Consider the following 24,212-nt stretch of genomic DNA (forward strand, 5'->3'; position numbering starts at 1 on the left):
GGTCATATTTCACCATTATTTAATGTCTTCCTACTTTCTTCTTAAAGAGTTTTGATGACTTACAGGAATAAGGAACTAGCAAGCATTTGGCTTCTTCTTATTTAATACATATTCATATATTTTCCCAACATACCTTTTGCCATTCTCCTCTTTGCTATATGTCACCAAAAGGAATTTAAGCCAATTGTTGACTTGGTTTGGGGAAATCTTAAATACTTCACATATATTATTTTTACTTTTAAAATATATTCACTATTAATTTATAAACAAAATATTGGAAAGAAAAAGATCATATTTTTAGTATATGAGGAGGTTGCCTAAGAGAGAGATAAAACAATAACTCAATGAAGAAGACTTTAATAAAACACTTTAATATACATCACAACCATGAATAAGAGCTTATAAATGGGCTGTGCCAGCCCGATGCATGCAGAGTACAGAATGATAATATCCTTTCCATATTTACACATTTTATTTTATTTTTATTACAAAATTAAATCAAGCATTTATTAAACATCTACTATATGCCAAGCACTGGAAAGAAAGCTTTTTTAAGCCTCTGCTCTCAAAAAGCTCACAGTTTAATTAGAATGTGAATTTTGCAAACTATTTGTTGTTATAACATTTATTTTATAGTGTTTGATATTTTAGTAGCATTCACTTATTTATAAGATAATATGCAGATTCAGATAGACCTCTTTATGACCAATAACCCCAATTTATGAAATATGTGAGGAAAATGCCACATAATTCTGACCTAATTAAATATGTTTAAAGTAACTTGCTTTTAATCCTTTTAACATTAGATGCTGCTTGATCTATAGAATATATGATCCTAAGTAGATAATATATCTTCCAATATATTAAACAATTATTCTTGCTTAGCTACTACCCCTCACCTAGCAAGCTTCTTATGAAATAATCTTTTATAGCTGGATTTTGATTAGGCAATCAAAAAGTTCTGGAACATGGACCTCTACACAGGAAGATGATAACATTTTAATTTGGGGGCATTTGGGTTGGAGGTGGAAAGTAGGGAATAGCAAAAAAAGACTCTGAGGACTTAAGAGAAGGAGAAATAAAGACTGAAAAGGGAAGTGGAAGAATCAGAGAGACAAATTTCACTTCTCTTTCATTTTTTTGCCTCGGGCTAGGATATTCAAACCTTACTTCAACTAATTACATCAGAAACTATCTGAAATCAAGGAACAATTGTCTGGTCTGTTTTCCCTAAGATAATTAATTTAGTCAAAATTGAGTTAATTTACTTAGATATTAAAAATTAAGAAATTTACAATGAAATTATTCAAAACCTTGAAACAAATACATTGCCCAAGGAGTAACTTCTTTGTAAAAGTAAATTAAGTATCCTTTATCAGCTAGTATCTGTGAAATGTGAAAGAAGCAGAGAAGAAAAAATCAATACTATTATATAGGTTACATCTTCCAGAATGACAATTATCTGCATTTTATGGTAGTAAATAATAATCTTTGAGTGCATAAAATAACAGTGATTTCCAAAGACAGAGTTAGCTATGAATGTAATGGGATATCATTGTATGACAAGAATGATAAGGGTTTGAAGGGGGATAAATTCTACATGATCATGCCAGTCAGTATAAATATATGAAAGAAGATATAAGTATACTTTGTTAAAGGTCTCTATGTTGGATTTCAATTTATCTTAAAAACCATTCCTTCCTGACCTTCCTGAAAACGCTATTACATAATTATTTTTTCCACTGAAAAACTTGACATTTTTATACTACTTGTCTTTTAAGGACATGCATATTTTAAAAGCAATATGTTCTACTAGATACAGAACCTGCTTACATACACTAGAATGATTTTAGTGAGAACTTCTCAAAGAGATGTACTTTGTCTCCCAACATATTTCTTGTTCATACTAGCCCAACCCAAATCCAAGTGGGAAACTGACAGACAGAACTGAACAACTTCAACACAACATTACTGTAATATGTCATTTGGGGTTTATGAAAGAGTAAATGATCACAGGCATATATGGTAATTCTTGTTATCATACTTTGTTAAGAGAAGTCTTCCTTTTTCACTGGACTTGCTAGAGATACAAGCAAGAGGGAACAAATTCTACCAGATTGCTTTTTTTTTTTTTAAAGCAAAAGTAAAATAAGATGTAAAAAAGATTCTAAAACAAAGCAAACCTACTATATTAAGACTTTTAGTCCTATAACATAGTTTAACTTAGAGAAAGAAGGAATACCTATAATTATCAATCTTATAAACCAACAGAGAGACAGCAAGTCAAGATAGAGTGTAATCTTATTTTTGAAAAGGATAAAGATGGAAGTAGGAAGGGGGAGAGAGAGAGGGAGAATAAGATAAAGATAGAGATACACAGAGAGATATTTCACTTCCCTAAACTCATTCTTGGAAGGATAGAGAAACAATTTGATTATTTTGAGATATTAATTTTAGGCTGACAATTAAAAATCCAGCATGGAAACTGCTCAGTCAGAGAGAATGATTATTTTCTATATATTTTCAATTACTTACAACAAAATTCTGTATTTTACAATTTATTTATTTATACCATTCTTTGTCATGGTAATTGAATCCTAGAAATTGTATTCCTACAGCGTAGGGTGTGTCAAGAAGATCAAACCTCTAAGATACCATGGTAATTGGGAAGGAGGAAGGGAGGAGAGGAAGGTAATATGAAGTTGAGTTAGTGGATCATCAAATTCAAGGAGGCAGGGAGAATCTAGGACAAAGAAATTCCAGTGCATTGAATTCAGGTTTTGAGACTGAAGAGGTTTAGAAATCAATAGAAGAAAAAATTATGGGGCAAAAAGACAAAGTTCCCCTTTCCCAAGAAGGACCCAGTACTCTTGGAAGCATGTAATCCCTGTATTAGATCCTTCATAATTATAAAAGCATCACCACAGTCTGCTTCCTAATGAGTCTGGTATCTAATTTGATGAAAATTTCTTGAAGTGGTTACCATTTCACTCTAAAATGAAAGAAAAAACATTCTGATTGCTCACTGAAGTAGGACTTGCCAGCTTTTGCTTTGCCTTACAGGTATCCAAATTATTATTTCACTAGAGAAAGAGTTAAGCTTTAAATTAAATAATTAACTATAAGAAAGAGCCAGGCCACCTCCCAGAATGCAAACATTATTCAGCATTTCACATTATTTTAATTTTCTCTTATTAGTCATATCACCAGCATCATTGCATTGCTTGCTTATTCACTAATCCTGAATTTTTATACATCATCTTTTCTCCTAAAAGCTACTCAAATTTCTTGTGACAAAGAAAATATTCTAGTAATATCTATTCTAAATTTTCCATAGCAAAGACCAATGCTACAGTTCTCTCTAAGTCAGAAAGTGTGTGGAATGAGAAAGTTGGCTCCATACTTTTGGATGCTAATAATTTTTATTAAAAAACTACATGAGTTAATTATCCTTGTCTTTTCCAGGTATTCTGAGATGGAAAGTTGCTTCCACAAAAATCCTGAGCAAATGACTCACAATATGAATTTCCCAATAAATTCAGAGTGTTTATAAAGTTTTAAATAACTGCCTAGAGACCATATTTACCATTGATCTATTTACTAAGTGTGAATCTTTTAAAACCAGTAAAAAAGAAAAAGTCAAGGTAACAAACATTTATTAAATATTTACTATATTCCAGGCACTTAGTTAAGGAATGGTGATATAAAGATAAGACCTTGTTGCTAAACAGTTCACATCATAATGGATCTCAAAATATGCAAAGAGTTATGTATGCACAAGACATATATAGGAAAAGTGAAGAATAATTTCATAGGTAAAAGTTAACAATTACAAAAGGAATTTCCCTAACAATTGAGTATGACTACTAGAATCATGCTTTACATAAACAAAATCATGGAGGAAAGACTAAAAAATTCTTGGAAATTTTTCATGTTCTTTCTATTCTGGCTGAAAAATGCAAGTCAAAGTAAAAATTTTAATGTTTCCTTCAATACTTCAAGAATCTTCAAGGATCTCTGACTTTCTTGGTGTGAGAAATTTCTCCCTTCATGGACATTGTAGCTCTGTAACTAAATATATTATCTTTATTTTTTAAAATTTATTTTTTCTGAGGCAATTGGGGTTGGTTAAGTGACTTGCCCGGGGTCACACAGCTAGGACATGTTAAATGTCTGAGACCAGATTTGAAATCAGGTCCTCCTGATTTCAGGGCTGCTGCTCTATCCACTGTGCCACTTAGCTGGCCCTTAAATATATTATCTTTAAAAAGAACTTGCATTAACTTTGTGTTAATTCCAAATTGAGCCAGCAGGGTCTTTGATTGAGAGGTACACAATTTATCACCAGTTCATTTACAAAGCATTTCCACTTTGTTGAATCAGTCAATGCAAGTGTTCCATCAGCATGTGCTATATAAAACATGAGTCACCTGCTTATCCCCATGCTGCATAGGACTAAGATTTTATTGGATGGAGACAAAGAGATATGATTCCAGAAGTACTACATGATGATAAACTGCATCTGATCATATACAAGCTTACTTTAAAACATCAAGAAAAAATAATTTAGATAAAATTTATTCTTCTTTGGGACATTCTGTATCAGCTAATTTTCCAGTATTGTTCCCTCCAGTATGAAATCACAAATAAACAATTCTCCTTATAAGCAGATAAGCCTTATATGATTTTCGCTGTTTTTGGTATGAAAATTGAAAATCAGGTCTATCTGAGAATGGATGGCATTATGTAAAGCACTAAGAAACACTTTAGAAAAGCATCCTGAATATAAATATAACTCTCTTTATTTCCAAATCATCCATCCAACTAGAAATTATGAAAAGACTATTAACATTTTATATCCTATATGTGTGTGTGTGTGTGTGTGTGTGTGTGTGTATACACACACACTACTTTACTTTCATTGCTTTATTACCACCAATATTTCTTCTATTTTCTGAAACACTTTCAAATAAACAATCTTTAAAGTTATCTTTTGCTTTTTGTTTCCTGAGGCAATTGGCTTAACCCTTGCCCAGATTCACATAGCTAGTAAAAATTAAAGGTCTGAAGCCAGATTTGTAGTGAGGTCCTCCTAACTTCATAGCTGGTGTTCTCTCCACTGCGCTATCTAGCTGTACCTCTTCAAAGTTATCTTAATAAGTATCAATAATTTCTACTTGTGGTGATCTCTACTTTTCTATAATATAATGGTTCTCTGAGAGCAGGTTTCTTGGGGAGGTTTTCTGGAGGCAGCCTTAGTTTCAATTCAAAGTAATAATCATCTCAAATGCAGCCAGGTGTTAAAAGTTCAGATCTTTTATTGCTTCCTCCAAAATAGCCTGGTTAGTTTTCTTGGTGGCCTATTTCTCTCCTTGGTTCCAAGAGCTCCCTCCAAATGTCTCCAAATCCAAAGGTTTGTCCTTCAGCCTCCAGCCAGCACAAAAGTGGAAAATGGAATGAATCTGACTCCACCTCCAAAAGTGGGCTTGTAGGCTTCCTCCCAGAGTGCTCCTTTCTGACTCCTGGCAATGTTCCGAACTAACTAACTTGAAGCTCTAAGAGATTATTTATATGTGATCTCCCAAAGATTGACTCCTCCTCTGAGAGAGTAGAATATTGGGATCTGAGAGTGGGATTATGGGTTTCTGACTTGTGAATCTCCCAAAAGTGTGAACTCCAATAAGTACTTAAATACATTAGTGAGCTAGAGGATTTGCTAAGTACCATGCTAAATTAGGCAACTGACTTATCACTTTTTAAAAATTCTAATAGCTACTGTATGTGATATATGCTCCATTGTGTGACACTTTACTCACAGTTCCATTCTGAGGAAGATAGTAGAGATATTATTTTTAATTTACACATAAACAATGTTAAAATAAGAAAAGTATTTTACACATGGTCACAAAGTTCGTAAGCATCAAAGATGGAATCTAGCCTAGTGTCTCCTTTTTTTTTTTTTTTTAATTGCTTCAGTCAGGATCATGAAGCTATTACATTTTATTTATTTATTTTTAATAATTATAACTTTTTACTAATGGAACCCATGACTGGGTAATTTTTTACAACATTACCCCTTGCACTCACTTCTGTTCCAACTTTTCCCCTTCCTCCCTCCACTGGCTTCCCCAGATTAGCCTAGTGTCTCTTAACTTCATGTCCTGAGTTCTTTCTACAGGCTGAAATGGCATCACAATTAATCAAGAAAATGACACAGCAGTCTATTCATACTGAAAATCCTGTGTCTATGGTATTGCATATCAGATGTAGGCATCTGGAATATTTGGAGTAAGTGCATAGTGCACTATAGCTAAAGCTTATCTTTAAAAAAATGGTTCAAGCAACTGTGAAAGAAATCAAAATTGATTTATTATCTTTTAGAAAATATTGATACTATATTTTAGGGCAACCATCCCTAAATTAATTAATTAAATGATACAATAAGGTATTCTTTCTCATGTTATACACAGAGCTTTGCAGGCTTAATTATTATGAAGAATCATCTTGGTAAGTAGAACTAGTTTTAGTTTAAATGGTGATGATTTAGAAATAGAATAGTCCAAAACCTTTTTTATCATTATAAGAGCTCAAATTGATATAAATTCACAAAACATTATGAGGTATATAAGAAAAGAGTTATTATTTCTGTTTTATGAATGGGAAACATAATATAAAGGTATGCCAAAATCAATAACTTAGGAAGTGGCAGTTCTGCTTCTCAAACTGAAATTTGATTCAGAGTCCAGAGTCCTATTTCTACTGCGTTGTTCTGTCAACACATTGAAGGTTGAACTACTCCACCACCATCCTCATACCCTATATTCCATGAAAGTATAATGGAAGCTGTTATTTATTGCCTCTATTATTCTCTTTTGGTAGTCATATGAACTATTTTACCACTTATGCTCATGAATTAGAGCAGTGTTTCCCAAACTTTTGACATGTATAGCCCTTCTATAATTTTCATAATGCTGAGTACCACTAGTCAAAAAAAAAAAAAGGCTGTATTTTAATAACAATCAAAATATATATTTTTTTATTTTGTGGTACATACATAAAATAATAATAAATGAAAAATAAAATTAGTAATAATAAAATATAAATCCATGCCAGAAGGTCTGTCACATGTGAAAGAAGAGCAATTGTTGGAATTGGTTTCAAACAGATTCTTGAAAAATAAACATAAGGAGTGTACTTTAACATCATTCTGCATTAACAAATGCAACATGTGTATCCTGTTTTAACAGAAAAAGTTCTGAAATACATCTTGCCTTATCCAACTTCATATTTATGTGAAGTTGCTTTTTCAGCATTTGTAGACATTAAGTCAAAAAAAAAGGAACAGACTATTGGACGTGGAGCCGCATCTCAGATTAAAATTAACAACCAGGGAACCAAACTACAACGATCTGTTATCTCAGCACATACATTTCATCCTTCTATATAAAAATAATCAAAATCAGTGGGAATTACTAAAGCACATAACAAACCTTTCCTATAAGAAAAATCGCACAAAAGCTAAAAATACACAGGCACCTGGAGAAGTCACTAACTATTAACCAAGTAAGTTGTCTCTGTAAAGAAGTGCAATATATTCACATCGTGTCACACCAGACCATCTCACGCCTCACAAGACTGTCTTGACTTGATTCATGAGAACATAGAATTAGGCACAGCTAAGCATGGTGCAGTGCATATCCCCAACCAAACTATGGTGCAATGGGTACCCTTACCAAACTCTTCCTGTACCCCTGGGGGTACACATACCACAATTTGGGAAACACTGAATTAGAGTAATTCTAATCAGGATGGAACAAAATAAGCATCCTTTGTTTGGAGAGAGTCCCTGAAACACTGGGCCTACTCTAATGCTATTTAGAACTGAAAGGAAGAGACTTAAAGAAAGAAGAGTGGGAATAGATTTGATGCTTTACCCCCCACTGAGTGAATAAAAAGACTACCAAATAAATCAAAGGACAACAAAAAAGGAAGACTTTTCCTAAAATGACTGGATAAGAGATCTTAGATAAACTCAGATCTACTGCATCATCTCAAAGTGGCAATAAATAGTCAAATAGATATTAAAAATAGACAACTATGAACTCAAAAGATTAAAAAAAACTGTCAGACTAATAAAACAAAATGATACAATAAAATGAATGCTTTAGCATTTTAAAAAAATCAACTTGACAATTTCTGCTAAAAAGATAAATTAAATACAAGATCTCATACATGAAATTATTTCTTTATCCCATGAAAAGAGAACAGTAGCAGAATGCTGTAAAAGATATATTTAAAAGCATATCAAATTGTTTCTAAACCAATATGTTTGTTATATGCCTAATGATTTAATATTCCATGAAAACATATGAACTTTCAAGAGGAAAAAGAGGAATTTGTCATTTTCAGAAGAATACATAAATAGAGCAGTTTGGTGCAAACTCATCAAAGAAAAAGAAACAAAGGAAAAAAATAAAACTATCCAAAAAAGAAAATACCAGGATGTTATATCAACACTTACATACTCTCAGATATAAAGATATTTTATTTAAGAAATGTCATATTGGACAATAATTATTAATAGAACAAAGAAAAAATATCCATGTATGAACTTCAAAAATTATGTCCAAACAAAAGAAGGAATTAAAAAATACTGAGTCAGTACTCAAGTGCAAAGATTTGTCTAATATAGCTATATTCTCAGTATTTATAAAGTTCTTCCCTTTATATTACAGACTCAGTTGCAAAGTATACAATAGAAGGGGGTAATGGTGGAAAGAGAAAACATGCATGCAATAAAAGAAATTTACAAGTTTCAATGGTTTTTATTTATTTTAAGAAGTAACCTTTTGCTTCATTTTAAGGGTTATATGTATAACTGGGAAGAATAAAAAGAAGAGGGAGAGAAAAGATTTTCCATTCTAAAGGAATTTAGATATGAGTTTTATAGGAAAAACATACTATTTGAGTTGCAGGTTCTAGTATGCTTCATACTCTCTCCCACTCTTACAAGATTCTGGGATAACTCCTTAAAGGTGATTGAAAAATGGGATTCTTACTTTGGAATATGCCTTCAGAATAAGCATCTTACTCCACTGAAAAAGTAATATGTGATTTTAAAAAATTATATCCAATTTGAGAATTTGCTTTACATTACTATGCATTTCTTATAAGGTTTTTTTTTTAATTTCCATGGAAAGGACATAAAGTTTTTAGTTGGAAAAAAACCTGAATTTAAAAAATTAAAAGAAAAATGGATATAAAAAATAAAAATAATGTCTGTAAATCCCTATTTAAATGATGTGAGGCCTCCATTAGTTTGGTCATTAGCCAAACGTCAAAAGTCTGCCTTAGAACCACTTTTGGTGAATGTGACTTTATATTTTTTTGGAATAGGCTCTTTATAAAGCTTCTTGATTTCTGAAAGAATATTTATTTTCCTTTTTTAAAAAAGAAAATGAAAATCTTAGTATTTGTTCTATTGAAATTCATACAACTCTGAGGCCAAATTCTAAACATAAAAGAGCTGTAGGTAATGATGGGATTCCTTTCTCAGTATGAAGAGATATAAAAGAAAGAAAAGAGGACCATTCTCGAGCACTGACTTTAAATGACCCTCTTACAACATAAACTTCTCTTTGGAAAGACAGCTTCTGATTTTGGGGCTTTCACAGACTAGAAGTGGAAATCACACAATTTACTGAGAACACATCCATACAGACTGTTTTAAAGCCAGTGAGACATTTAAGAAGAGAGAAATAGTGGCCCAAAGGAAAATCAGCAGTATCTTGGCGTGCCTTACAGAATGTCACTGCACAAGGAACTCTAAATAGGGCTTTTAGTTCCTGGGGCAGACAAAACTCCCAGGTGCTCCTCTTTCCTTCTGCCAAATACTTATGTGATCATCCAGGTGTGTGGGCATGAAGGAAGGTAGAAAAATTCTTATAGTTAGAGGGAAATTATCTATGGTGGAGCCTATGGGAGTGCTAGATGAGGTGCTGGGGCAATTAGAAGATCAAAGAGGCAGCTGCAGCCATTTCACCTGACAACTTGCAGCTGTGAATAGCGCTATGGTTTCAAAATATTTCCCATGTGCACCTTGGGCCTCCTTTTGGGGAACACCACTCTCTTGTCATACATAAGTAATGTGAGTTATAAAACTCCTTGCTTCTCTTTTACACACAGTAATTACTACTTTATTGTTCCTTGATGCAATGAGATTTAAAAGAGTCACATTCTCCTTATGCTCTGTAGGTAAATTACCTACTTTGGGAAGATTAATTTAGTACTCAGTCCACTTGGGTATTTATTTACTAAGTTCCACTGTAGGTTGCAAGAATAACACTCACTTCTTTAAAAGAAATGGTTTAGTGATTTCCATTTCCCTATAACATTTAAAAAGTAGTATTTCAATGTTCTGAAGAAGTTAATGCACTTCCTAAAGCTACTTATTTTACAACTAGGAAAAGGTTTATATAATTAGAGTATTAATTTGACATTCCCACATTTCTTTTTTTAAATATTAATTTAGATGAGATTTTTTCATTGTTTTGCCAAGGGATCAGAAAATAATTTAAAAGACCAAAAAGACAAAAAAAAAAATTTGCAAAGTTGGGGAAAGTTCTCTAGGGACGTACCAAAGGAAATTGGATATAGTATTCTATTACCTAAAATATATTAAGAATCTAAAAATAGAAGTTAATTGCATATTAATATAATCTGCAGGCAATGATAAGGTAGATTATTCAAAGAAGTGTAGGTAGAGCAAACTCCACCTAAGTAATAGTACCAATAATGATTGTAAAATAATGCGAGTGACTGGAAAAATGCAAACTAAAATAGCTATGGAAGAAAAACATACAATTGACATTCAGTTATTAGAAGGGAAAATCAAGTCAAAAATTACCTCACAAACATTCCACACAAAAAATTTAAATGTTACTGTAAAATCCTATATATATATATTCTGATCTGGGTGACAAATCTGGGTGATCTGTTTAGAGCATCCCTGAAAACTGCTGCTTCATCTTCAGTAGTTTTGTTATACAATTATGTAGGCAACTTGGGTTCCAAAGAAAACAACCCAAAAGATCGAGGAAAAGAATTACAAGAAAAAGATTAAAAGGGGAAAAAGTATGTAACTTGTACATGTAAAGAACTAAAGAGCATCTAGTTTACAAATATTTTAAATATGCAGATTTGAAAAGAAAGAGTTCATTAACATTGTGCAAAGTTTCATTTTCTTCAGAAAACAAAGAATTTTCCCCCTTCTGGTATTCAACTCAAGCTTTTTCATACTGGGAAAAAAGTGGCCTAATTTTCTATATATGTAAAATTTTGCTGCCTATCAAAATGCTCTCCATCTAGGATGCTCCAATTTCTTCACACGCATAGGTCTTGCATAGCACTACATGATACTCCCTCTCCCCATTGCTGTCATGCAACACAGGGAAAAGAGGGACATATTTAGTGTGGTGCAGTACTGAGCTTCTTACTCGCAGCAGAGCTGCATATATTCTCCTATTGGACAGCAATTTTTCAAAAGCTTCCTTATAGATGCCCTTCTAAGTTTCATGTGCATGAAAATGGTATCATTCTACAAATAATAATAAAATGCTTGCTTACGCTATCTAGTTCTATAAATACATTATTTTATTTGATTCTTTCAACCACTTTGTGAAATAGATTTTATTATTATCCCAATCCCATTTATAAATAAAGCAATAAGGAAACTGAGGCTTAATGAGGTTAAGTAACTAGTTGAAAATCCCATAAGTAAAAACTTTAAAATTTTTAAAGTGTGATATAAATACTTTGTTGTTGCTAGTATTACTATGTTTGAGACAAGTTAAGAACTCAGGTTATCCTGATTCCAAATACAGAAAACTAGTCATCATAATACTATATTGTAATACATTATAGCTGAGTCTTAAATGAAAGAATAGTAGCACAAGACTGAAAATACAAAAAAAAAAAAAATCTCACCATTCCTCAGCACACACACATGGACACACAAACACAGACACATCATTGAAGAAGGGATAGATCTGAGACATGGATTTAAAAGGCCATTGTAACAATTTAGTTGAGAAGTGAAGAGGGCCTAAACTAAGAAAGTAGTCAAGAAGTCAATAAGAGTAATCTTTGAATAATTAGTTCATTTTTTATAATTTTCATGCATTTCTGATATATTTAAGGAATGTTGAGACCGAAAATACATTTTTAAGGATGTTTTAGTTCAAAATAAACCTGAACATTTATTCCTCCAGATGACAATATAAAGACTAAGTTCATTTGATCTGTAAATTTCTTGTCTAGATGTAATTAATTTATCCAGAACCACTAAAAAAATATTACCTTAAAATCTTTCCTACAAAGATATGCTGTTGCAAAAAAGGCAGGTCTTTATGGACTATTTGAAAAATTAAAATTAAATGACGTACGTAAGCATTGATAATACGAACTTACAGCAAAATTCAAAGGAAATAAAAGGTTTTAAGGCTAAAGATACAAAATTAAAACTAAATAGGAGAAATGATTAACAACTTGAAGGACAAAATTCCCAAATAAAATTGTTTAGAGAACCACTACAGGCCACCATTTTTTGCCTTTACTATTCTCATTAGCAACTTATTTAACTCTTCAGAGCACCATGTTTGTGTTTCATTAAAGAATGAATACTTGGTTATTGTAAAGCATCACATTTTTTCTTTAAATTTTAAAACTAATTATGCAGAAATGTATGTATTTCTATAATTCCTCATAATAGCTTTACACATTTGACAAGAAAAAGTTTCATTCCGTACTTGGAGATGCAGAAATGGGATCATATTTCAGTGATTAATAAAGAAAGTGAGCTTTACTTTAAGGCTACTACACAGTGACTTTCCTAGATTAACTACTTTAATCAATTTAACTTCCATGATCTGTGAACTTATGGAATAGTTACTAGGAAAAAACGGAGAAAAGCTTTGACTCTAACAAAGGAAGATATTGTAGAATTTTTTAAATTTTTAAATGAGTTTTTACTGATAATTATTAAATGTAGAAATTACTGAATATATTGCCTTTATTCTGAATCATAGATCTAGTGCTAGAAGGGACTTCTGAGGCTAAAGCATAATTACCTTTTTTTTTTTCTATTTTGTTGAATGCTTCCCTCTCCACTTTAATTCAGTAAAACTTATATTCCAAGTAGATTCATATTATATTATAGATTGCAAGAAGCATACAATAAATGAGAAGGAAATTTTTTTTAAGTTTATGAAACTACTTTGTGACCTACTTTTTATGTTAAAATAATACGCAGCTAAAACTATGCAGGAATTTTCAATCCAAGGAATGATATCTGTAGTGAAAAATACTATATAACAGCTTGGCACACTGTATCCATGTGAATTAGGAGAAGAGTCACATTTAATAGCCAGTTAAGAAAAGGGAAAATATTCTTTTTTATGGGAATTCAGAAATTCAGAGAATAAGGAAATATCTCAAAAATCCTTTATTTTAATTCTTTCCTTGATAAATGGTCCATATTAATATGTGAAATGTGTAGTCTCCTACATCCATTCCAAATAGTTAACTCAAAAAATTTATTATTCACCTGAATTTGTTGATTATCAATTTTGATTTCCTTTTCTCTTTCCTCTGCCTTCCTTTTCCTCATTGCATAACATCTTAGCAATATGCCAAATAGATAAAATGGGAGAAATAAAAGGAGATTAATTTCAGAAGCACTTATCTTTCTTTTTTGTGAACCACTTTCAAAAAGGTTTAGTAGGAAATGGGGTTCATATTATTGCCCAAAATAGAGTTTGGGTAGTATTTATGAATTACATTTATCCATGTTATTTCTATCTTCCTATTAACAAAAAATGGTGAGGGGTGAATATTTTCTTCAATCTGTTTTGTAATATGGGGAAAAGAAGATATGGTCTTAATAAAGGCAATTTAAAGAAGCCCACTTTTGGCTGGAGTGAAGCTACTCTATGCTGAGAAAGTAATGAAGAAATAGACTAGAAATGAACCAATCTGGAAGGAAATTGTAGTTTGAAGATAGAATTGAGTAAGAGAAGGGAGAAAATAATTGAAATAAATATTGGGAGAAAAGAATACAGGTGGCTATGAGTCTATTATCAATTCATATTGAAAGGTTAGCCAAATGATAGAAAAGCTTCATGCAGTACTGCTTTTGACATTGACTATAGATAGTCTTGTCCTTTCACCATTGTTTTCTAACTTTCATGCTTACCATCACCAATCACCTCTACATCACTGATCTAGATGCTGATTTCCTATTTTGGATGATAATGCACTTAGTTTATGAACCATGTGTTGACCCGATTGTCTAGTCAGCTATTATAAAAACATAAAGCTCATCAGATCATGCTCATAGCCCAATTTACTCTTTGCCATCCAATCTCCTATCTACTCCCTCTCTGTTTTATATCTTTCTTTCTGAAGATTAATAAAATCAATGTTAGTATTTTCTTCTATTAAGAATTAATATCAGAATATTAGTTTATGTGTCTCTTATGTTTCCATACACCATCCCTACAACTTCCCAAACAAAACACTCTTCTGTGTCCACCCTATCTTGTATTGACTATGTTCAAAGTATATACATTTCTCAAAGGTAATGACTCAATTTTATGCATAGTTCTTGGTCTATAAAAAGCCCTTTCACAAATTCCTCCCTTTCTTTTCTTGTCCCTCTCAGCTCTCTTTCCTTCTTCTCTTCTCCTTCCTTGAACGGACAATTGTCAAATTGGCTGAAGAAACCAATGGTTAAGTGACTTTTCAATAGTCACAAAGTAATCCATGTACGAATCTATTTCATTTAGAGTCCACACAAAATTTCTGCCTACTATTCTACACTGAAACCTTTCGGTAAATATTACTCTACTCAAGTATGTCCAAATTTTTAAAGAAATACCGAGTACAGAAAATTTGGAATACTTGGTGATATGGAAATACGGGTGATGTCACTAAGTTCAAACTACAAGCATCTATTCCTGACCTTTTATGGCAAGGTAATATATTCAGCTATACATACTAGAAAAAGATAAGCAACATGTTCATACTGCCTTCTATGAGTTCACAATCTAGCAAATGTAAAATATATTCAAAATTTAATAAAATAGTAAGGAAAAGTGGATGTATCATGAAAGTGAAGGTAAAATGCTATGAAAGCAAGAAGAAAGAGAGATTAATCATTGAAATTAAACTGTTGATCTTTTAACTTAAAATACTCTGTTATTCTTAAGATAGATCAGTGATATTGACATTGTCTTCCTTAGAAAGTTAGAAAACCACAAACTAATGAAGTTCCTCTTAGCTACACATGACATTGAACTCAGAATTTGACACGTGTTAGAATGAAAATCTTAAATCTCACATGGATGTTCAAATCCCTTCCCTCAACTTCACATACTATATTAACTATTTGCAATGCTAGTGATGATCATTATCATCATAAATAATCTATAACAGGAAAAAATACTATGTATATGTCTTTGAGAATTTAAAATGGAACATGACACATCAAAACATTTCAACTCTTATGGCTCTACCTTCCTTTTAAAATATAACATATTTGACATATGTGAGTAATGCATTAGAGATTTTTTAGAATTAAGTTTGTTAAAATAATTAATGTATTTCTTTTAAAATATCATGCCATCCTTTCTCTCATCCCCATTATTGGAGATATTCCATAGAAGGCATTTTTTAGATGACTAAAATGGATAAAAGAAATAATTGCAGTTAGATGAGAAAAGAGAAAGATAATCTGACTTCAAGTAAGGAAGAATTGAATCCCAATACTGTTATAGATATTTATTGACTATTTAACTCTGAGCAAAACATTGAACCTATACAGACTTTAATTTCCTGATCTGAAAAATGGAAATAATAACAGCACTTCTCTCACAAGTGCTAAGATGGCATTGTAAGATCTATGAGGTAATATATATAAGTACTTTGAAAACCTTTAAGTACCAGTGGGCATAGACATAACTAGCTATGTTTTAAATATTTTTGAATGGAAACACTCCTAAAATCAATTACCAATTTCCCTGCTTCCTCAATATAGATTAATGTGTTTGTTTTTTGTTATTGGTGTGTGTGTGTGTGTGTGTGTGTGTGGATCATTCAAGAGTTTCATTATGAATAACAGAAAGCAAAATAGTAAAACCTTTGGAGGCCAATGTTTATAAACTTCTTTAAGCCTGTAATTCATGCCTTCAGACTATCATTCTTGCTTCTGTTTGTATCTTATTTCTGTCTCTCCCTTTAATGTGAGATTTTTTTTCCTTTCTGTCTGTTCCTGCTTTTAAGGGAGTTTTGCTTCCTGCTATAAAACCACATTAGGGATGGGGGTAGAAGATACTTTCTAAGTGAAGAACTAAGTAAAGCAAGTGTACTCAATACATGAAGTGTAAGGACTACTTAGGTAGATTTTTTGGTATACTTCCAAGTTTATGGTTGTGTTCAGAATAGTTGAAATTACTGGATAATTAGTTTTTGATAAATTGGGTGTTACTATATGTAATTTGTTTTATATTAGACAAATGTATTTCTAATTAACCACTACAGACAAATCATACCCCAAATGGTCTGTACTGCTCTATGTTTCAAGCCTCACTTAACATTTGCAATAACAGATGGGGAAGGGTCATCATGGCATCAGCTTTTTTAGATATGATAATTAATTTATGTCTAGTACAGTGAAGTTATTTTATTATTTTTAGATTAAATTTTTATTTGTTTTATTTTGAAATAAAGAAAACAAGTATTTTCTTAGAGTAGGATAAAAGAAAAAAATGATTGTGTATGAAACTGCAAACCTATTATTTTAATTGTGATAAAATTAAACATCTTTTCTATAAAAGAATGCTGTTTTATTTGCATCTTGGCATATACTTTATTTTAAGAGAACTTTGACCCAGAAAAGATGTCAAATAGGATAGAAATGCTTGGCACAATATCTGCAAGTATATGCAAACTGATATGCAAAAAAAGATGTATAATATTTCTAATGCACCATACTTAAAAGCTATATCAGCAGATAGCAGAATTATATTTGAAAGAAAGAACTTTTTTTTAAACAGAAAAAAACAAGAAAAAGATATCAAATCATTAACAGTTAGCCATATAAAAATAGGTATTTAGTCAAGTGTTAGTGGTCCCATGAGATAGAAGATGACAATATTCTGATGTTCTGTTTTGGATTTTTCATCATTTAACATAGCTATACCATTCAACTCATTTTTTTAGATTTTATAGAAACTTGCTACTATCAAGATTCATAAAGCTTGCCATTCAATTAGGGGGGAAAAGTAATATCTCTGCAAAATTATTTTATACATGTAATGAAAATATGCTGTTAACTCAGTCTATGTATTTTAATATTCCAGTTTGGGGGGATACCGGTGTCAATTGTATAGCTTGTAAAAAGAAAAGAAAAAAAAATCTGAAAAATAATAAGTAGCTATGTTAATACAAACTCCTGATTTATTCATTTTTTAAATTTATGGGTCTATAAATTATGAAGCTAACTGGAAGGCTTCTTGTACAAATTAACTATTTCATATGGTTGTGCAATGTACTGAATGGTAACAGTTAAAATACAAGAATTTCCACGCAATAGGTACACAGTGCAGTATTCTATACATGACAATGGGTCAAGTAATAATGATGATGGACAGTAGGAAAAAAACGACAAGTAACAAATTGGATATTTAAAGAATCTTAGCAGCTGATCAGGAGACTAAAGACTCAATAGGACAAGCCTATGACCTGACCCTTTGGATAAGGATAGGAATGCCCAATATTAGATGTTTTTTGATATTCCATGTAATCTGTGCTATATTGTGAGAAGCGAGGCTATGTATGGTATAGAACAAAATATCTAGTCATGAAAAAGGAACTCAATCCCTTATAACCAATGGCAATATTTTTCCCTTCAGGAAGTCTTAGGTTTAGTAGATCATAAAGTTTTCCTTGTACATTTGAAAGGATTTGTTCACTTTACTTCTTTCTTGCCACAGAATGTCTTTCTAAATTAGCTCCATTGATTATCCTGACACCTACTGGTGATGGTACATCTGATTTCTGTTTGGTTTCTCTTCAGGCTGCTCTCCTCTTAGACTTATTGAGGGAGCTTTCAAGGTAGGGGAGCAGAGAGCTTTCTGAGATCTTATAGAATTTACTTACAAGATTTTTATAAATTGTTTTTCTTTCCTGATTTGCTTCTATTGAAAATCGAACTCTGAAGTCTGCAACTGTATTCTGGCTAGACTTCAATGTGACTTTTACATCAGAAAGCATTCTTGCAAGAATTGTGCTTGTAAGCATATTCTGTAAACAAAAAAATCAGAAATGCTTTCGTTGAAGTGTCACTAATTCAATTCTAATGAAACTTTGTTTTTGTTAATAAGTATATACGATATAAAGCCTATCCAATAATCAAAATCTTCCCCAAGCTGTAAGTTTCAGATTAATAAAGAACCATTTTTAAAATACAAATAAAAACAGGTTTTTATAAGAGACCACCAAAAGATCTTTCATATTTTTCAAATTGATGTTGAGTAGGAGAAAAGTTGTTGTTGTTGTTGTTTTTTAAAGAATATCCTGGAGTTCTCAACTAGAGAAAGATGTAAATATCAACTGTAACATTAGAATATTTAGAAATCTAGACATTTGTATTAATTCAACCATAATTCATCAGCACAATAATTTAGCTTCCCCTATGGAAATATTTTAACATTGAGACAAAAGATGAAATGATTGACCATTTTAATAATAACACCATTTTTTAAAACAAAGTTTGATGATTTTTCTAACAATTATAATTTCACATTGGAATATAGTTGAATTAAAGATAAATGGGAGAAATAATTATAAAGTGAGGTTTCAGAGTGCAAATATATGGTATATTATGGCAGAGCTTGCTAGAATAAGACAAAGTTGGTACATTACCAAAAAATGACATAGTAGCCTACTCTCACTTTAAAATTATTATCTTCAATTTTATTATTTGAAGTTAATTGAAAAAGAGTCTTTTGCTCAAGGGAATTAAAGTTGATATTGGCTTTTAAAGGTACAAGTCTAATGTATTTAGAAATTTGATGCTCTTACCATTAACATGTAAGAAGATATAGTCAAACTCTGGAAATTCATATTTGAGAAGGATTTTGTTGTGATAACTCTAGGAAGACAATATTCTAGAAGAAAGGTGGTACTTACTTTTGAATTTATTGTGCATCCTCATTCAGAAGTAGCTAAAAGTAGCTGGAAAAGTCTTTAATTTGAAAAGTCAAATGATAAATTCCAGTGATGCATAGTATTTATGACATGTCTAGACTTCAGATAGAGTGCCTTTTACTTAAAGACGCCAGGCACAAACTGCAGGCACAGGGACAGATTGCATAAGGCATCACGTGCTTGCTGCAACTGTATGAATGTTATTGGATTTTTTAGAGCAACTCATAACAATGAATAATTTAAGAGCTAATAAAATATTCAATCTGACTGATCCATTGGTTTAATTTTAAAATAATAATAAAAAAAAAAACCTACTAATAAAAAGAGTTACTAAACCTCACAGAGTAGAGACTTTGATGAACTTAAATTGGATGACCACACAAAGGGAAATACCACCATTATAAAAAGGGAAACAACAAGGCAATGGCAACTTTCTGGGCTACCCAAAAGATCTCACTGCCATTGGTTACTAAGTAGTTTATACGAAGTTTAAATGGTCTGTGCTAAACCCTTTAGGGATGTGACTGAATAACGTGCAGGTGATGTAAATTTAAAAGGACCTATTGAAAAATGGGATCATTTTTTCTTCATTCTCCCTTTCCTTCTTACCACAGACTGCCAGAGAAGGCGGAAGACACTAAAGAATATGTAGTATACAACTGCCAGACCTTCCTTTGGGGGATTTAAAAAGGAAACCTTACCCAGATTTCCACTATAATCCACTAAAGGTTTCCACCATAATCCAGAGCTTGAGACCGTGTCCGGAGGACCGCGGCCCCTCAGAACATTTGCCTGTTGTATTGTAGGAGGGGAAGAAAACTCAACAACGAACCAATCTAGTGACCGCTGCACTCTGTTCTTACAACCGGACTCAGCAGAGTGGAGATGGAGGCTGCAGATTTAGCAAATAGATTCTCGTTTCTCTTCTTCCTGGGAGCTGTCCTCCACTCTAATACAAGCTACAGGGACAGATGGTGATGGTAGGGTGTAGGTGTGTAGGTGTGTAAGAGTGAGTCTCTGTGCTTTCTGAGTTTATGGGTTTGCGTTGGGGAAGAAAGGGTGTGGGAAGGGAAAGGAGCAGGAAAAAAAAGGGTTATTCATGCCTCTCTCTTCCCTTTCTTCCAAGGAATCAAAGTGCAGGGGGCAATCCATACAGGAAAAAAAGGAGGAAAATTTCATGAAAAGAAACTCGAACTCGTGAACTCTAACTCTCTCTCTCTCTCTCTCTCTCTCTCTCTCTCTCTCTCTCTCTCTCTCTCTCTCCCCCCCCACCCCTCATTGGGTACTCTCCAGGCAAACTGCAATGCTATGATCATTTCGTAACCTTAAATGGTGTTGCTGACCCTTTCTTATAACTGGGACACTTTGTTAAATGTAGTGCATGCACACACACATATACACACACCGAGGGACACTTTAAAAAAACATGCCTCATTTAAGAGAGGACGGGGACAGTCGTCAGAAGGTAGACAACCGTGCTCATTAGGAAAGTCCATACTAAGCTGGTCAGCAAAAACAAGCTGCGGGGGAGGGGGAAATTTGGGGAAGGCATAGAAGGGTCAATAAACAAAATAACTAATACACTTTTGCTTAAAATAAAGGGAATGTAAATGTTATTAATCCCACGTTGATTCACATCTGAGAGTAATTATTAACTAAACACTTAAAAAATCAAGTAGAGCATCTTAATTCAGTTTTGTATTGCAATGAACTCTATACTTGAACCGCTTCCCCTGGAGATTTATTACCCACTAAATCACACAGAAGAGATGCTGCTTCGCATTCTCAAGGGCCCAAGAGCAGAGACCTCCCACCCTACATCTCTCTTTACAGTTCTATATTCGTCATCCAACCACCAGCCACCTCCTCTACAGCTCCCCATCTTTTTGCAGCACAAACTTAAGCACCAACCAGCCTGGAAAGCCAATCACACTTTTATTTTACACCTTGATACTTGTTCTGTAAAGTGCTCCCAGAAAGATAGGCAATAACGGGAGCTAGTCTCTCAGTTTCAAAGCTCTCTATTAAAAACAAACAAACCTTTTTTTTTAAAGCTTAATCCGCCCCCCTCCCCCTTCTCAAAAGAACATGACAAGCAATCTCTTACAACTTTACAAATGTTAAAGAAGACTAGGGAGGTGAGTTGCAGTATGATTTATAACATAATATATCATATGTATACATATATACATATATATATATGAAAACATACATAGCTACAGATATAAATGTGTCAGTATGTCTATATAATGCAATATGAATGACGCTATCAGGAACACTTGGGATTTATTCGGGTGAGGGAGCTTTATTTTTATTCTATATTTCAGATAGAACATGTCCTAGTTAAGAGAGACTAAGAGAGACACTGACAAGAACTATGCATTTTAGGGGTGATACACAGATCTCCAAGTGTCATGAAATGTGTTTGCAAACTGTTCAGCATTGATTTAAAATTCAAGAACCGAGTACCAATTATTACACACACACACACACACACACACACACACACACACACGGCTGCACCGGGCTTGTGGACAGCTCTGCGGATTTGAAACCCTCGCATCCACTCAGTCGGTTGACGTTTAAACTCTTACATTTTCTCTCGCCCCACCCCCATCTCCCAACTCCTCTCAAGCTGGACTAATTACGCCCAATGAGCATATTTGCAGCGATTGCCCTCCCCTTCACTTTGGAGAACACCTCCAGAGACTCTCAGTGAAGTGAACTGCAGAATCCCCCTGCTCCCAAGAGTTCTTATCTTTCTCGTGCCTCCTCTTTTTCTAGAATTACAACCCGCTGCATCACAGTTGTGCCCTCCCTGCACACTTCACTCTCGACTTTGGGATCACTTTAAATGGTCTGGCCGGCGCACAGTTCCTCCTCCACATCTCTCTCTTTTCCTCCCCTCCCACCCCCAGCTAAAGGCACACAAACACTCGCATACACTCACATACATACACGCACATACACAGAGAGAGAACCTCAGGCGGCAGCAACCTTCTCATCACAGGGAATCGAGTTCTCCCCCTACCGCCGAACTGCCAGACGCCCCCACCCCTGCCTACCCCAGCCTCATGGGACCGCTTCACGCCCACTTGTACACTGGCATTCTTTTTTCTCCCAGCACTGCAGAAGGAAGAGCTTTGCCCCCCTTTCCATCCCCTTTCCCTAGCGGACCTTCCACCCCACCCAATCATCTCACCTTTGGTGAATTGAGGGACGCAGAGGCTCAGACCGAACATGAGCCAGGCTGCTACCAAGCGGTTCATGATCTTTTCTCCACTGGAGCGACCCCGGTGGAAAAGGGTCGGGGAAAGAGAGAGCGTCTGGGTGATGGGGTTCTCAGAGATAGGGCTCTGGGTGCCAGGCAATCCCTCACACTAAATATGTCTTCTTCTCTCAACCCTTCTCTTAAGAAAATTAGAAAGAAACAAATCTTTAAAAGAGAGAGGAAGAGGAAAAAGAGGATGGAGAAAGAGAACGCTTCCCTCTTCTTTTGCCGGATCTTTGGCAAAGGGTTGCGGGTAGAATACCAGAATAACCCAGCGCGGCTCAGCCAAAGTGCTGCAACTCAGTCATAAGCTGGGAAGAAGAGAGGAAACGAGTCCTGGGAGGCGGAGATATGTGTGGGAGCGCGGCTCCGCGCTGCGAGGCTCCGGACGGCTTTCCCCGGGTAAACCTGGGGCTGTGAGGAAGCCCGCAGTCCGCGCGCAGCTCTCCTTAGGCTGTTTTCTCTGCCACTCCTGCGGGGCTTCTGACTTGGAGAACAATGAAGCGGGAGGACAAGAGGAGAGAGCTGTGCCGGCTGAAGAGCGCACTGTGTACAAACAGAGGCGGCGTGCGTATGAGCAGAGAGCTTTACAGGCTCTCTCCCCAATCTCCGGGCTCTCTTTTCCTCCTCCCCTCTCTACCCTCCCTTCATCCCTCTCCCCCTCTTCATTCTCTGTCTCCCTCTCTCTTTCTCTCAGTTCCCTCCTCACAGAAGTGGCTCCTTCTACTGGAAGAGAGAAGGGAGACAACCGCAGCCACACCCTGGCACCTGCTACCAGCTTCTAGTCTCTTAGACTACCTTTATATACTTCCTCACACATCCAGCGACTTTAGGGTTAATGAGGGACCGCTAGTATCCACATTCCTATCTGTTTTCAACATTGACTCAAATTTACCGAGGAAACTTCCTTTGGAGTTTTTCCTAGGTTTTGTCAAGAAAGGAGAGTTAAAGAGATTTTTTAAAGTTGTTTCTGTTCGGAAGAAAGAATCTGCTAGAGAGAGGCAGCATTTTAAAAGGCAAGTGCCCTAGTTTTCCAATAAATACGACCCAGTTTACCACCAGTGATAAAGAATGAAAAACTCTACTAATGAGTTCTAATCTATTCTGTATTCATTTAAGCAATAAGTATCTATTAAAGTCCCACTATGTGCTAAAAACTGCCAGGACTCTGCTTCAGGAGACTGGATTAATTGCTACCTTGATATACTCTACTTACTCTCAGGCCTAGGGTAGAAGAGAATAAGGTTCTGAGACAGCCATCTGAGTTAAATTTAAAAGAAAAAAAAAAGAAAGACTGCAGAAGTAGTGAAAATTTAGCGAAATATTGAATTTTATTTTGATAGGGCTAGAAGAGAAATGCAGTGCAAATAAAAGACTAGAACAGATGGAAGCAGCCTTAAGAAATAATGCCGAAGTGGATCAGATTTCCCATGTTAGGATTTCTTTGAAGAAATCAGATGCGCCGAATAGGTTTGTATTGCTAAGGAAATAGCTATCCAGGGTGTGATATCCAGAGTAAAACCAACTACTGGTTGGTAGAAACCAGTGATTTCTCTATTCACCAGATAGAAGAACTAAGTATTGTATTGTTTTGTAGTTGCTAGTACCAAAAAGAAACAACTTTCAATTCCTCCTTGTGTCAGTAGAGGTAGCCTGTGTATGTAGGGAAAGGAAG

General features: G+C 34.1%; 1 protein-coding gene across 2 annotated transcripts in view; it reads right to left on the reverse strand.

The window, feature by feature from the left end:
- The window catches only part of EDIL3 (EGF like repeats and discoidin domains 3), a 634,428-nt gene extending 610,565 nt beyond the window's left edge, over positions 1-23,863 (reverse strand). The window contains exon 1 of one of the 2 annotated variants that reach the window (XM_051993052.1): positions 22,469-23,863. In XM_051993052.1, coding sequence (XP_051849012.1) covers positions 22,469-22,535 — 67 coding nt within the window. In that variant the 5' untranslated portion in view covers positions 22,536-23,863. The remainder of the gene's footprint in view (positions 1-22,468) is intronic. The other variant, XM_051993062.1, reaches the window with a different exon arrangement.
- Between the last annotated feature and the right edge of the window lie 349 nt (positions 23,864-24,212).

The sequence above is a fragment of the Antechinus flavipes genome, chromosome 1 (genome assembly GCF_016432865.1).
Source record: "Antechinus flavipes isolate AdamAnt ecotype Samford, QLD, Australia chromosome 1, AdamAnt_v2, whole genome shotgun sequence".
In the NCBI taxonomy this organism is placed as follows: domain Eukaryota; kingdom Metazoa; phylum Chordata; class Mammalia; order Dasyuromorphia; family Dasyuridae; genus Antechinus; species Antechinus flavipes.